The sequence below is a fragment of the Oreochromis niloticus genome, linkage group LG2, assembly GCF_001858045.2.
Source record: "Oreochromis niloticus isolate F11D_XX linkage group LG2, O_niloticus_UMD_NMBU, whole genome shotgun sequence".
Classification (NCBI taxonomy): domain Eukaryota; kingdom Metazoa; phylum Chordata; class Actinopteri; order Cichliformes; family Cichlidae; genus Oreochromis; species Oreochromis niloticus.
In genome coordinates, this window is record NC_031966.2 from 26840650 (window position 1) to 26857696 (window position 17047).

Here is a 17047-nt window from a genome sequence, read left to right on the forward strand (position 1 = left end):
ATATAAGGAAATCGGTGCAGAATGACACGTTTAGGGGTTTTTTTTAAATTTAATTTAATTTACTGAATCAGAATTAGTGCCACAGTTACAGCAAAGTTCTGCTTTCTTGTACCGTTCATTGCGTTTTGCGCGTGTTTGTGTGGGTGGGTGGTTTTTGGTGGAGGGTGGTATTCGTGGTTGCAAGAACATTTCCTCTCAGTTTTAAAGATTTAAAGAGTGTTTACTGGTGTGTAAACTCGTATGATGAAACACTGTGTTTATTAGTGTACTACTGCAATATCTGTTCACTTTTTTGTTTTTTTAACCCATGTTTTATTTGTCCAAATGAATGAACCTGATCCAATATTAGTTACACCTGACGTCAGATTTTTTTTTTCTAAATGTGCTGGAATGCTTGGGCTTAGTAGTTAAACGAATAACGCATATCCAGAGATGCAATTTCCTTGGTTTAATTTGTTTACCGCCCTCTAGAGGCTAAAAAAGGGCACTGTGAGTGTTAGTTTTTATCAGGTAGGCTAATAGTTAAGCTGTTATTAATGGGTGTCATCAATCAAAATACTCATGTTGAAATTTATTATGAAGCAAGAAAAAAATAGTTACCAAAAAACTACAAGACAGTTGCTGCACTGCTTATGCAAAAAGCTGCAAAAGACATTTTGGGCCCTAAAAAACAAGCCGGTTCACACTACTTTTCATGTGGAAATACAAGTGGATGAAAAGTGGGCGGGAGAAGTGGAAATCGTGTGAGGCAGGTTGTTTGTGCATGGGGACAATAATTCTGCAGAGAGGGTCAGTCCTATATTATTTTTCTCTCTAAAGGCGGCACAAGAGTGCATATATTCACTGCCTGTCAGTAAATTTGCACAGTACAAGAGCAGCGTTTAACGAGTGAACATTTATCACCGAGCATACGTGTGTATTCAGATTTAGAAACGAGTCTTAAATTATTTAAAAGACATATTTTGTACATGCAGTGCGAGCTGACCTGCTTCAAAAAATCTTTTGTCCAATCAGCCCACACCACAGATTACAATGCACGAGCTTCCAAAGCCCACAGCTGAGAATTTAATGTTACAGCTCATACAGATTTCTACTTCACGCTCAGCTGGGAGACATATTGCCTTACATTATTCATGCTGAAGTTGCATGAAATTCAACCCCTTTCAAAAGATAGAATCTAACCTGGGAGCACTGCACGAACAGGAAATAAAGTGAAGACAGGAGGCAGGGAAATTGGCTTTAATGGGAGGATGAGTGAGATGAATAAGAAATAGAATTTATAGTACACACAGGAGGAGAGTCATCCCCAAGTACATTTTAGGGAATTAACTCCAAGTCGTTCTGTTATACAAGTCAAACATCGCCCTATTTATCTGCATATGTGCAACTGCACACAACCTGCCTTATAAAGTAAACTACACGTTATGATGCTATTCCTTATCTATAGTGGCGTGCGCTTCAGTGTTGAGGGCGCACAAGCCTCAAAACATCAGGATATAATTTCAAATGTAAGCAGCAAAGCCCTCACATGACAGAAAAGGAGATCAGTATGCTCACTGTAGCTCTAAATCCCCACTGTTTGAATCCCACTCAGTCCCCTGCGGCTGCTTAGCAACCCCTCTCCAGCACAATATACTCCGAATTAACAGGGTAAAGCGTGACCGCTGCCTCCTCAAAACCACGAGTCAAGGGTGCTCTCCCATCACCAACGCCTTCTCTCAGCACTGCAGCAATAAAAGCCTCGGCTTTATTACAGCGTGGATCCAAAACCAAAACAACATGGAAAGCAAACAAGAGACACAAAACAGTGTGAAATGTGGCTGGTGGCTCCGTGTGATGTGGGCAGCAAAATTTATGGGATATTTCACGCACAACGCAAACAGGCAAGTAAGTTTCAACTTGGTCCCACAGATTCGGGTGATTGTGAACCCTTGAATGGCCCTCTCTCCCCATTTAAAGAATTTCTCCTACACACATCTGATATTATGCACAATATATACAACAGAAGCTTGTGACCTACATAGAAATGCATATGCAGATGATGACATGCGCTGTCAACCCTTCACCTCTGCTTTGCACCTCACATCATCCAAACTCGATTTTCCACCCCAAGAAAACTTGGCTTCAGCGCAGTGTACGCTGATGACTCTATGGCAAATTCACTGAGCAGGCCTTGAGGACTATCACACGTCCCCCAAATCCCCCCCCCCAACCTCTGCTGCTATATAATCCAGAATAAAATGACTCAGTAATGAGGGTTCGAACTCCATAAACCGCAGGCAGAGCGCACTAAACGGAGACTTCGTTATGATCTGCATGTTCAATTACCACTATAACACGTGCAGAAAAAAAAGTAAAAGTGTTAATTAATGCATTTCTTAAAATGTTTTTATTTTAATTAGTTCCTCTAGTAAAGAGATCAGTTTCACCCCAATGTCTGACCCTGGTGATCAAAGGTTCAGTCAGAGTGCCGCTCAGATTCTAATGATTGCTCACTCAGCTCGTTGAGTTTTCAAGCGTAACGCCGGACAGGGGAGTAGTTAAGAGTGTAGATCACGCGCAGCTGTCACACCCGACGAGCTTTCAAGTGACACGGCGACACCTCACCCCACCTCATCCATCTCACGGGATAAGCACGTCAGCTAAAAGTGTTAAATTTAAATTGGGACTGGATGTGTGTGGGGGGGGGGTCGCTCCACCAGAAGACACGAGAGATTAATCTATGATGTTAAAATTGCGTCACACCTCATCGCCAGCTGCACGTCGCCCGTGGCCGGATCAGAATTTCATGAAAAACGGCACAGATTCCCCCCCCCCTCTCTCTCCAGTCATCCCGCTTTGCGTCCATCAGCTGAAAATGTCATTTTCCTTTAAGATGATGTAAGACATTACTACACGGGACGATTTTTCCCCCTTCTCTCTCTCTCTTGCACAGCTTGGAGCAACATTATCTGGTATGCCGCCGGTCCAAACGTTTCCGCACTCAGCAGTTTGGAGAGGGGTGCGCGCAGGAATCCCGCTCCCATCCTCCTCATCTGTGTGAGAAACCTCCTCGCGCGTTTCAGTATCTCAGGAGCCGGGAGCGTGGCAGCAGAGCGATGAGGTGCATGCACATTTGGTTTTTTCATTCTTTATTTGAGTTTATCTGGCTGAACTGGGGGGACAAACGCAAACCAGTGAAGCTCTCCACTGAAACTTGAGCGGAGATGTTTTTACTTTTTCTTGTGCTGTGAAATTTCTGAGTGAAGTGACTATATTACATTTATCTGGAATCAAACTAGCGAATCAACGGAGTGGATGCGTGCAACTCGACGCTGGTTAGGATAATCGAGTCAATTCGAAAGAAAAAAAAAAGGGATGCACCGTGGTGGGTAGGCACGTTTACGCACGGGGTTAAAGGATGTACTGTAGACACACCTTGGGATTGTTCTGTCATGAGATACTGGATGCGAGTGCTGCAGCTTGCATCGAGACTGTGCGTTAGCTCTGAGCGCATCGGCACCGTATGCAGCTACACCCTACACCCTGAACTTCTGGGACGTTTGCGCTCCGTGATCGAGACTCGGATTTCTTACAGGATCGGACAAAAATGGCACTGAGCGAAAACTGCAAAACGCAACCCACAAAGGAGCAAGGCTCGGTGCAAAACCCTCCATCGGATGTGATTGAGCTAAACGTGGGTGGGCAGGTGTATTACACTCGTTATGGCACACTGACAAGCTTTCCAAATTCTCTACTTGGGAAGCTGTTCTCTAACAAGAAGGGGTCCTCGAATGACTTGTCCCGGGACCTCAGAGGACGCTATTTTATAGACAGAGATGGGTTTCTGTTTCGGTATATCCTGGATTACCTTAGAGACAAGCAAGTCGTCCTCCCTGATCACTTTCCTGAAAGAGGAAGGCTGAAAAGGGAGGCGGAATACTTTCAGCTGCCAGATTTGGTCAAACTTTTGTCATCCGAGGAGTCAAAACTATTCGCAGACGACTTGTACTACAGCGATTTGGACGATGCGTCGCAGGGCAGCGACCAGAGGTATTATCCCTCTTACTCCTTTGACAGGAGGTACGGCTACATCACGGTCGCTCTCAAAGGCGTTTGCGCAGCGGGAGGCAGAGAAAATCAAAGTGATGCCAAGGCCAGAAAGTTACCGAGAATCTTCATTAGCAGCAGAATTGGATTGGCTAAAGAAGTGTTTGGAGACGCCCTAAATGAGAACAGGGACACGGACAGACCTCCGGACCGATACACCTGCAGATTTTACCTCAAGTTCAGACACCTGGAGAGGGCGTTTGACATGCTGTCAGAGAGCGGCTTTCACATTGTGGCCTGCAATTCGTCCCTGACCACGTCCCCCATCGCTCATTACCCGGATGACAGAGTCTGGTCCAATTACGCACAGTACATCTTCTACCGTGAGTGAAGATTTATTCCCACTCTGTTCTCTTAGAAGTGCTAACGAGCTGAGCTGGAGGCTTTCTGACCTTCAGGAGTAATCATAAGGCAACCATCGGCAAAGTAAAACACAAACAACCACAAATACGAATTAAAAATAAAGAAAACAAACGATTAAACAGGAACTAATGCCCTCCCCCTCTCACCCCCGCTAAAAAAATCCACATCCACATATAATGCCTATCAGGAAGGGTGTTTTCACATGAAAAGACCATCCTGCTAGTTTGCCACTCGACAGTCAGTGTGATTTGAAGATTTACAAGGGTTGCTCACACCGCCAGGAGGCACGGTTGGATTGCAGCATTATCCTTTTAAATATTTGCATCCCTTAAAGTGACTGACTTAAAACATGTGTTCTGGGTCCGAGATAAGAGGCAAACCTGCCTACGGGCCTCGGAGGAGTTGAGTCACAATCCTGCTACACTTAAAGTACATATGCGTCATGCGTAAACATGTCTTATTGCTCACATTTTTGCCAGCCGCTGGCCGATGAATAATATAGCACTAGCGGGCAGGGGGGAAAATCACATGGACGCTGCTACTGCTGCTTCTCTTGAATCAGCTTGTCTTTTCTTTTTTTTTCTTTTTTTATTTGGAGACAAAGTTTGTTCATCAGCAAATAACCTAATTAGCTGCAAATATGGCTTGTCCCGTTGCAGAGGGAGGAGTTGGAGCATATGGCCAATTAAAAAGCACTTTGTTCATTATTCTGAACGGCTCCCCTTAGAAGAACTGAATTAAATCCAGTTGGTGGGTCAGGGTTGGAGGTGCAGGGTGGACTGAGGAAGACATGACATATGGTTTGATAATGATTTACCAATAGCTTTGTTAATACGAGGTAATTATCACAGAGGGCTCCGCCTTGACCTGAGAAAACATCCAACCAGGCAGCTAGCAGGATATTCCTGAGTCATTCAACATTCTGGAGCACAACAACATATGGTGTAGGTGTTCACCCCATTCCCCATTAAGAAACACTGTTCTGGGTCATGGGACAGCAGGAGGTGGATGAGAAGGTGGGAAGAGACAGAGGAGAAAACAAGAGCGAAGAGCAAAAATGGGAAAAGAGAGGGACAATGTAAGAAGGCAAGCTGAAGCGAAGGGAAGAAAGGGGAGGCTGGCAGATGGAGGAGAGAGCTGCCGAGCGGGAGGGATGAGGGAGTAAAAGTTGCATGAGACCTGGCCATGGGGAGAAAGAACTGAGGCAGAAAGAAGAAAGAGGCAGCGGGAGCAAAAATAGATTAAAGTAAGGATCAGACAGGGAAGTTCATTGAGGCCGTGGGAGCGGGGAAGGGGGAAAAAAAGAAAAATCCAGGGTGGTAAAACATGGAAGCAGAGGGAGAGACAGGCTGGGTTTTCATTAGAAGACAGTAGATGATATCAGTAGATGCACAGAGATAGATAGATAGATAGATAGATAGATAGATAGATAGATAGATAGATAGATAGATAGATAGATAGATAGATAGATAGATAGATAGATAGATAGATATGCATTTATGTCAAGCATGAGGAGACAAAGGCCTGATCCGGGTGATGTATTGGCACATAGGACAGGCCTTTCTTCACAGCAGCACAGCGGCCTGCATCCACTCTCAAAACTAATACTGTAACCTGATTCCGAATGTGGGACGCTGGCTGGCCTAGGGCAGGTAGTCCTAAGCTAAGAATGCATGTAGACAAGTGCACCTTCGGGGATGGCAGAAAACAGATGTGCTTTATTGTTGTTTGTTGTTTTCAGCTGAACATTTTACTGCTCTCTTTTTATATCCCCTCTCCTCCTTCTAACAGAGACTCACATAGAGGGGAAAATGGTCAGAGGGAGGATGGGTTTGTTGAGTCTCTAAGAAGAGCAATCCAGCGCGGTAAGAAAAAAAGAAAATGGAAGAAAAAAACGGAGGACTTCCTTCCAGCCTGTCAGTTTCTTAGCATCATCCGTGTTGCTCTTCTTGTTAAATGCGTCAGTTGTTTTCTGGCTCCACTGTCTGGCAGCATTAGTGTGGACTCCACATATTCATAATCTTTTCTGTTAACAGTCAGGGGACTTTTTCCTCTCATCATGTTAAGACACTCTTATCTCAGTTATTGTCATCCTCCCCTGCCCTGTAGAATAGGCTGCCAGCTTCTCCTCAGACTAAAACAAATGATATTTTCATCTAAAGGGCAATCTCCTCAGGAGGCTGCAGCCATGATGAATGATTCACATACCAAGCATGACTTGGACACCTTTTGAATAAACAACTGAAACTGCTAATGAGCACACAGAGCAAACAGGACTGGGATCAGTACTTTGCTTTTAGAGGCTCATCCGGTCAGCCGGGATCTTGCTTTGCAAGTTAGTCGTAATAGCAAGACAGTAAGGTGATTGAAGTCATACATAAAAAGTCATCATGAGATGAAAAATATCAATTATTTAAAATCCTTAAGTCAAAACTGTGCGATTTAAAAGCACAAAGTAAAATATTTGATAAAAGTCAAAATTATAGCTTACTTAATCAAAATGAGAAGAGAAAAAACAGAAAAAATGGGAAAGATCATAAATTTTTGAGTGAGGAATTTAAATGTGGACGTCGTCATACGCTGACATTTTCAATTACACCCTGTGCAGAGAAATTTGACTCAGTACATCAAAATATTAACACACTTTGAGCATTTTAATTATATCATTACACACTTTTCACCCCCCTCCCTTTGACTTGCAGAAATTGCCTTATATAAGCGATTCTGTGAAGTGACATCCCAGGCAGAGACGTAGGTTGTTTAGCATGATAGACATGTTTGCTGTACTCCATTGGTAGTGACAACATTATCGTTGTAGTGATTAAAAACTCTAACCTCCCAGCTGGCATTTGGGACCGGTCCCCTCACTGCTAATTATCTCCGGGGAAAGAGGGGAGTGCTGCTGCTAATTAAAAAGCAATCTGTGATCCCAAAATATTTCCTCAACTGCCGTCATCCACTGACGACGAAAAAAACCAAACTACCTATTTAAAGAGACACTCTAGGCACCATTACACCATAGGAGAACTTTCAGGCAATTCATAAATGAAAACTAGCTGTCATCTTGGACTAAATAACACCCATACCTGCTCATCGGCGAAACCAGAGACATGCTCATACTTCCCACTTTGAAAGAGCGGTGCAGAGAGTCTTGTCAAAATGGGAGATTTGTACAGTAAAGATGGAGGATGATTGTACTTCCTCTAGTCTGTTAATATAACTGTGCAGTCTTCATTTAGGCTGTGAAAGAGATGATGGTTGCCCATAATGGCTCCTGAACAATGGCCACAGAGCGGCAGGGAGAGACAGTGAAAGTAATCAATTGCTTGGGCGTAATGGAGGCAGAGATTGGACCGTCCCTGAGCTCCCACAGAGCCTGGTTGGAGTCTGGATGGATTGGCAGCGCCTACAAGAGATGGATGGTGTTCCCATGAATAACTCATACACGTCTTAAAGAGCACCTGGGCGGAAAAATGGTTGGAAGCAAGGCGAGGTTTGTGTGCATGTGCCATTTTTTTCCATCTCCCAAAGGTAACTGAACTTTGTGCGTGACATCAGCTCACAGAGGCAATCAGCTCCACCCTGGGAGTAAAGTATGAGTTTATTAAAAATCTCAAAGGGAAAATCGAGTCTTTGAAATCAATCATTCTTTGAAAGATTATGTTGTGGCCTGTTTTGCGGCCCTGTCACATGGTTTCTAAATGTTTGACCTTCTCCAAGCTTTTATGATTTCTACCCAGTTTTAACCTAATTTTACTACAACCCTGCAGGCTACACTCTTTAAAAAAAATCCTAGAAAAACAGTAATATTCCGGCAGCTGGGGCGCTAAAATAATACCATAAAATAACTTTCTCATAAAAATACGGTTATTTTCAGTAATGACAATACAGTTTGTTGCCCTAATTTTACATGGGATTTTGCCTTTTTCAAGTGCTTTTAAACATTAAATTAGGAACATGTTAATGTGATTAAACAATGAAATTACCTATAAGCAAGGTCAATGAATGTGTCAATATGAATAATAATACTTAAATGTACAGAAATATATAGTTAACGGTTGGTTTATATAATAATGGATTGCATGCCCTGGGACAGACTGACAGAGGCGAAGCTGCCATATCGCACCATCGGCCCCTCTGGCCCTCTGCCCATCACCAGTAGGCGGTAGGTGAAGTGTCTTGACCGAGGACACAACGACCGAGAGTGTCCGAGCCGGGGCTCAAACCGGCAACCTTCTGATTACAAGGCGAACTGCCAACTCTTGAGCCACGATCGCCCTAAATAGCAGTAATAATCATAATTATTTGATGTAAAAAAAGTTTATGAGAATCATTTTATATATTTTTCCATAGCATTACATCTGAATTTAACAGTTCAATCTTTCAAATAACGGACACATATTTGTGAAATCATGATACATTTGTGAATGTATTTTAACAATCTAAATATGCATATGTACAGACAGATACATTTAAAAAACAAGAAAATTATGTTTTATTACATTACAGTGATTTTACGTTAATTTACATTTGAAATGTGAAATCACAGTCTATTTATGTAAATTTAATGATATTCTAGAAGAACAGAACAAAACTGTAAAATAAACAGTAAAATACTTTTATATTAGGATTTTTTTTTTTTTTACAGTGTAGAACACAAAACGCAAGCTGGAGTTGTTCATGTTTAAGACTGTCTCAGACTGTCTGTGCATACTGATTGTCCTCTGGTTTAAGTATACTGTAAGACAAGTGCGTGACAAACTAATAGTGCAATATAGATTTTTATTGATGATGCATTTTAATCAGTTCTTAAGCAAGTTGCACACTGAAATGAAAAGACTGGTCAAGCTTCAGATTTTGAGCTTTGTTGCTACTTTACCATGTTTTACGTCAAAGAAACTGAAAAAAAAAATATTGAGTACATATTTAGGTCTTCACATCACTTTTTTTACTGAACAGACATGCAAATAATCACATTTTTAATAACTGCCGGGAGGTTTTGTGGTGATATCTGCATATATTAGTTAGAAAAGTTGCGTGAAAAAAGTGTGTGAAATTCTACAGTGCATAACCTTAAATGCTGTTTACTTGAAAAAAGTTCATTCTCATACTCTGAGCCAGAAAGAAACCTTTCCAGTTTTATTCCCATCTTTATTCCGAAGGTCATTACAGATGGGCTGTATTCATACATCATTCATAGCCTGATTTATAGAACATTTTGTTCCTAAAAAGATGGTGAAAATCTATTTTTTTCTAGCTGTTGAGAGTTTTTTTCTGTTTTATTGAGTAATAAAATCCCAAATTCCCTCTGTATAGACCTTAGAGTCTATATCAGCAAACTGAAGCAAAACTTTTTTAGCTGACTTCATCCAATAGAATAGATTGTTGTTCTGAAACATTTTGTGCACACTGCCTGAGATTCAAACATAATCGTTAATCGTTAATCAGCTAAGGAGGTTTTATGATTGTATCTAACTCTTTTCTCATATTTCTCTGAAGAGTCTCCCCCTTTAATGGAATTGTGCAGCCAGCACTTACACAGAAGTTATTATTTTGGTCTCTGCTTCTGCTATTTCTGCTCTTTGAATCTGCTGGAGAGCAGGTATAACAGCTCTTTCTGTCTGACATTTAACACCTTAACGATTCCTCCAGAGATACTTAATGGCTGCTCGGATGTGAAAGTCTTCACATTATGGGCGGGACTGAGTGTTTTCTGAAGAGAAGGGGATCCCCTGTGTTGGTATGCAGAAGGAGACCTTTGTATATTAGTCACTGCCATGTTATAGGTTGTTTGAAGGTGCGTGGCATTCTGCAGTCACCAACCACTTCATTAGGTTGAACTTTCTTTTGCCTTTAGAACTTCCTTAATTTTTCATGGCATAGACTGAGGTCTGGTGACTGTGGAAGTCATTTGAGTACAGTGAACCCTTTGTCAAGTTCAAGGAAGCCGTTTGAGATGATTTGAGCTTTGTGACATGTGCATTATCCTGCTGCAAGCAGCCACCAGAGGATGGGTACACTGTAGTCATAAAGTGATGGACATGGTCAGCAACAATACTTTAGGCTGTGGTGTTTTTTAAAGACATTTTAAAGACTTTATTTAATCTTGTTACAGCAGCAAGAGGGACAGGAAGAAAAAGCAAATTAGAGACATATTATAAAAAACAAAATTAAATAGGTATAATAGTGTACAAAAATATGTACAAATATGCACAAATTGTTACTATATCGAGTAAGGGCCTCTATACTCAATGCTCATGTGGAACTAAGGTACCAAAAGAGTTCCAAAAAGATCCATTGTTCCATTTTGATGAGCTGGTTTGAACTGTAGCCTCAGCTTCCTGTTCTTAGCTGATGAGACTGGCACTTGCTGTGGTCTTCTGCTGCTATAACCGATCTGCTGTTCTGTGTTCAGAGGTGCTCTTCTGCTACCTTGGTTGTGTTAAGTGATTAATTATGTTGTTTTCCTATCAGCTGGAAGCAGACATGTAGACAGTGTCTACATGTCTAAATACACCTACCTGCTGACATGTGATTGGCTAATTTGATATTGGAGGTAACAAACAGTTGAACGGGTGTACCTAATAAAGTGGCCAGTGAATGTAGTTGACAAAGTATGCACAGTCTCATACTTGAACTCATTGTTCAGTGCACTTTCTTAGATTTCCCTCTTTGACTAAAACCAACCTGACAGAGAGAGGGACCACAAACCCCTACCCCCCACGTTCTCCTGAGGCATCATTTAAGGGATGAATAGAGCACTGCAAACTACTCGGGACACGTCCTCCCTTCATCTCGCTTCATCAGTGCTTGTGCAGGAGAGGGGTGTGGCTCTGGGTCAGGGGGCAGGCCTACAGGGAGAGGCTGATATAGACATTTCAATCTGCCTGCTATGCTTGTTCATCTCCCTGTCAGAGAGACACTCAGCGGACAGCCACCCTCTGACTCGGGAGGGGAGAGCACCCGCTTGTCATTAACAATCAGCCAGTCATGCTGTCACTGTCCTCGTGGAAGGGAGATAATTTGAGCCAGGGCAATGAGAAACTACAAGCCATGCTCTGTGTCCTTGAATTAGGTCACATAGTGCTTTTTTGGGACTCAACGGGTTACCCCAACTTCAGAGCTCCTTCTCATCACTGCTGCTAATAATGGTTGTTTCAGTAGATTAGGGTGGCTGCATGGAGGTAATTAATATTGACAAATTCAAATGTATGCAAATATTACAGACTTTATTATACACGGCAGGAGGTTTGACACAAACTGCTGAAGTGATACTTCTGCGGCAAATAAAACTATCTCGGTGAAATGGATTACCCTCTCCGTGTAAGGACAATCGCTGCCTTTGCAAGACAATTCTTTATTTTTCTGCTCCAAGGACATGCTGACCTAAATTGTGAGCTAACAAGCATGTAAACTACACTCTTCCCGAGGCAGGAAGATATATATACATATATATATATATATATATATGTATATATATATTTGTGTAACTGGATATAGAGGTTGAAAAATATAAGATGAGAAAGTTGTATGAGCTTACTCTCTGAATAGCTGCATGATGCATGAATATGCATATTCATCCTCCAACACCAAGTTAATAAACGGGCCAATTTTCTACATTTTTTCTTCTTTTTTTTGTTTTGCTTCACGCCCAAAGTCTTGGCCTGAAAATATTATTTCATAAGAGAAAACACAGCAACTGAAGCTTCATACTCTCAGGTCTCACAGGCTTCTCTTGTGTTTGCACAAATAACAGACAGTAATGAAAGCGAACAGAAGCAGACGTGTTTATTTCAGAATTTCTAAAGTATCTTTGTGCCTGACTCCAACAGCTTTGATGTGAAATGCTTTTTGTGTGTGTGTGTTCCAAACTTTCATCCGTGTAGATTGAGGGCACAGTTCACACCATAGTCACATTTAAAAAGCAGATCTGGGTCACTCACATCTGAACGGGACATAAATTGCATTCTGGCCTTGTGGATTTGTACTATAACAATGTGACTCTTTCTTGTTGGCTTTTTAAAAAAAATTCTTTTGCCTCTCAACTTTCACCACATGATTGTGCAGAGTCTCTTTCAGATTGCATGACTGGAGCACGCCGCTGCTCTGCCTTTAAAGCTGCCATCATCAGACACCTCTGATGACTCAGTTTAGGAGCACAGTTAAAACCAACCTCCCCTCCTCCCCCCAGTGTCTGGCAAGAATTCCTCTGACATTTTGCATTTGAGTTTGTCAGATCGCTGTGCCTTCAGTCATGTCCTACTTTTCTGCCATTTAAAATCTTTAAACACCTATAAGCGAATGCACAGTTAGCTGGAACCGTGTAAACCTGTCCTCTGCAGGCACGGGGACAAGCGTTCCCGCTCTCCTCAGAGGTGGAGAGGATACCCCGTGTGACAGTCCTGCTCGGGCCCGTGCTCTGTGCAGAGCTCGACTCCCTCTCTCTGTGTTATTTATGAGAAGTGCAGGCACAGCCCAAGTCCGAGGACCAGCCCTAGTCAGTTAATGTGGTTGGAATATGAGCTCTTAGACGGGGTGTATGGATCTGAGAGAAAAAACACATTACAATCAATGGCTTCCCTGAAAAGATACCAGAGTGTATCACACCCACCCAGTTGTTTAAATGCACCTGTGTTTCCTGAAAGACTCTCAGTTGTTTACTGACTAGGCTCTGACGGGAGAAATAAGAACCTCACAACTTCTCCCCAAACGCTCAGATTTGTCTTTGTGTTACTGGCCGCGTGGCAACAGCCCATTTCCGTATCCATGCTCCAGTAACATGAATTGTTGTGGAAAACAAAAAAAAGGTAAACACAGGTGCTTCTCAACCTCATCGGCGGCTTTGATACAATCCATTCCCCTGCATGGGCTCAGAAATTTCATGCTGCTATTATTGGGTGTTGGCTAGTTTCCTAAACGGGTTTCCCCCTCTGGACTACAGCATCCATCCATTTAGAAACAATGCTCAGCCTCCTCCTCTTGATCCTCCTGGCTAAAGAGCCTGCATCCATTTGCCTGGTGCTGTTTGTCTGCCGGATTCAGTGGGATTCATTTTGTGGAAAGGGGAGGGGTGGGATTGGCATGCTGATTGGCCTCTTTACTCATGGATTAGCCATTAAAAAGCTGTTAGTGACTCTCTCACTATCAGCGCAATGCAATCATCGTGCTACAGATAAGGTCATTATTACTGTCTGTGCAGAGAGGTTAAAATCCCCCTTGAACTATGCTCAGTTTAAATTGGCGCGTGCACTGGAGGGAGTAATGGACAAATTATTGCTCCCTCTGAGATATCACTGCTATTGGGTCTGTATGATAACATTGGGGGGAAAAGCCATTAACATGTTTCTGTGTCCATGAGTTTATTCCTCATATGCTGCTGTTTACGCATTTCAACCTAAATGAGACATACTGTGGCTATTTTTGGAAATGAAAGACAGCTACAGTGTTTGCTGCCTTTACTTGAACACTTCACAAGCCAGCGGGCAGTACTGTACAGTCCATAATTAGCCGTGTAGGAGGATGTGAGATGAGACAAGAAGAAGGTACGGGCAGAAAAACAAAAGACTACAAAAAAAATCTTTAGTTTGTACCTGTTTGCTGCTCGCTGCAGAGCGTGAGTCACTGGTCCCAAACTTCATGATAAGAGATTACAGCACATGAGAGGTCTGCATACATCCACCCATCCTGCAACATGCACTGACCTGACTCTAACACCAGCTGAGATAAATTGTGCTTTGTTTGCCTACATTTTTCTGCCCCGGTGGCTCCCCCAGAGGTGTAAAACATAATCCCAGACTTATTTGACTGAGTGATCCGAAAACACAAAAATCATGCGCCACCTCCTTGGCAGCCAGGGTTACAGCTCCAATAAGAAGCTGCAACAGCAGAGCAGATTGCTTTGGCTCTGAGACAAGCTTCGCCTTGGGAAAAGGTCTTTAAGGGAGTCGCACTGAGCTGCACTGAGCTCCGAGGTTCTCCTTATCAGGGGATGCAATATGCACAGCCCACCAGCTCTTTGAAATTCAGCAATTAAATGTCAAAGCCAGTACCTCGCATGTTCTTACAGCTGTGGCCTTTTTTTGAATAATTGAAAGATACTCGTGTGGACAGCGAAACTGCTGTGTAGGCATTTGTCAGCATTTGCTTGTTCACTCCAACTGTTTCGGTCGATTACTGTGGGGATTTGTCACTGTAAAGATCGTTTGCGGTGGTTTTCTGCAAACTGCATGCGGTCGGACCCCACTGACGAACCTTTTTGCATTGTCTTGTAGGTGGACCTTCTCGGTGGTCATCCTCTCACTGTGACTGCTGCTGCAAGAGCCACAAAAGCGAGCGCGAGGGAGAGAGCGGCACGTCCTACAACGACCTCTCCACGTCCTGCTCCGAGACCCAGTCAGAGGCCAGTTCCCCTCAAGGAACCGTGATCTGCGGGCCCGTGAGCCGGCACTCCAACATCCAGACGCTGGACCGGCCGGTGCCTAAAGGGCCGGTTCACATGGTGCAGCAGGCGGAGATGCGCCGCAAGACTGACATGCTCCGTGTGAGAACCTTCGGAGTGCGGGAGCGAGAGGCCGCAAAAAGGAAAGCGAACAAGGAGAAGATGACTCCCGAGCAGGAGCTGGAGAAATGTATCCAAGACTTCCAGCGTATTAGGATTCCCGATCGCTTTCCGGAAAGGAAGTACATGTGGCAATCAGAGCTTCTGAGGAAGTACCATCTCTAAATATAAGTGTGGAGGAGAGGCAAGAGAGAGTGAGAGATGGTGCCGTAGTATCATTTAACCATCAGTGGAGGGCATTAAACTGCATAGGCAATACACTGCACCCTCTAGGACGCATACTGTACTAGAAAAAAACAAAACAAAACTGTGGCCACTTTCCTGCCAGGATGACTAGCCAAGCACACACAGTATGAGGCAGTGTGAGTCATTTTATTGTGAGGTATGCACAGTGTTGTGTACGATATGCACATGTGTAAATCAGGTTTCTCCTGCTGGGGCTGACATCACACACACACACCCTGTTCTCGCATCGCAGAGCTGAGAGGCAGGAAACACTACCACTGACAACAAAGCAACCTCAGGGGCAACATCATTTCAGTTCATCAACTCACCACATACTGTATGTGCAATAGCCCACAATAGCTGTTTTCTAAATGGATGTACCCAGATGGTGCTGTGAGTTAGCAACGGATTATCACTATACTTCACGACGCAACATATACTTATAGTACGCTTTGAAAGCAGCACTGCATGTCATTTCACTCTTATCATAATTATGCAATATCAAGCAAAGTTTAAATTCACCGTTTCGTGTGACGGGTAAAAGTGGCGTGTCAGGACCGAGGCTGACTTCACCGAGGAAAGCACTGCCTAGATCTGTTTTGCCATTGTGAAATTTTTTGTCCATTGACGTCATTATGTGTTGGATAGCTGATGTTGTGTAGGTAGAGTGTATAATGCCAATGGATACTGATCTAATCCTTGATTGTATGTGTGCATAAAAAAGTAAATAAATGAGTTAGAATTCTGTTCCTTCATAATGAGCCTTCTTCAAAACTTTTAACACTTTTAACAAATGATGACCTTCTCCCCTAACCAGAGCTGCTGGAACTCAAATTGTGTACTTCAGTACTTACACTCTATTTTGTTTGTAAGAGTGCTTTAAGAGATTGATATAGCTTCTGGGTCTGAGAAGCCAACGCAGCAGTACCTTTAACCTGTATTCCTTCTAATGGCCAGCAGCTCATTTTGTAACTCATGGTGGTTATTAGAGTCAGAAAGAAGGATTATCCAGGGTGTGTGTGTGTGTGTGTGTGTACTTAGTTTTACAATTAAACCTGCCCCTCCCTCATCATGTCCTGTTTCAAAGCACCAAGACTCTGATGGCAAAAACGAGACGCTTCATAACAGGATGGGTGACCTCATGGTGGCTATTTCTACCTTATATAGTGTCTGTGGTTTACTTTAACAAGTATAGCTACTGAAAGTGCCCGAGTACCTACGTAGTGCAACCTGGTAACTTGTGAGGTCAACAAAGAGGCTATTGTGCACATATATGATATGATTAGAGACATACCTTCAAAGTTTGGTTAATTTTTCATGCCCACCTTGAAACTGGTGATCCTGCTTTCAGGTTTTTATGTTGCATGATCATCCAGGCTACTATCTTTGCTACTATCAGCTTGTTGCTAAAACCTAACAATTTGTTCCCATTTCTTTGAATCAGTGAAAAATGCCAACAATAACCTAGTTTGTCAATAATGTAGTCAATAACCAAATGTTATACTAAAAAACAAGACGCAGTTTTCTCTATTCACACCACATCTGTGTATTTAGTAGACATTCAGTTGCTGTTGCTCCAAGCAGCTTGCTGAGCTTAGAGTATTTCAGTTTTTTCATGTAAGCCATGGTGTTGAGATGAACAATTCATGGGGCCCATACCATCTGTTGTAGGTTTTGATTAGAGTCCTTGTTGTGCTGCAGACCACAAATTTGATCACATCTATGACTATTTTCAATAATTGAACTCCAGATTTGCAGGTTGTAACTTGTTTCACTGTAAATTTCTTCTTTCCAACTCCTCTGCAAAGAAAA

General features: G+C 42.8%; 1 protein-coding gene across 1 annotated transcript; it reads left to right on the forward strand.

Moving 5' to 3' along the window:
- The first annotated feature begins 2831 nt into the window (after window positions 1-2831).
- On the forward strand, window positions 2832-15988 carry LOC100701092 (BTB/POZ domain-containing protein KCTD16). The gene is made up of 2 exons (XM_003445901.3): window positions 2832-4412; window positions 14724-15988. Exons 1-2 carry the CDS (start codon window positions 3590-3592, stop codon window positions 15173-15175), a joined length of 1275 nt encoding a protein of 424 aa, XP_003445949.1. The 5' UTR covers window positions 2832-3589; the 3' UTR covers window positions 15176-15988.
- The last annotated feature ends 1059 nt before the right edge of the window (window positions 15989-17047 follow it).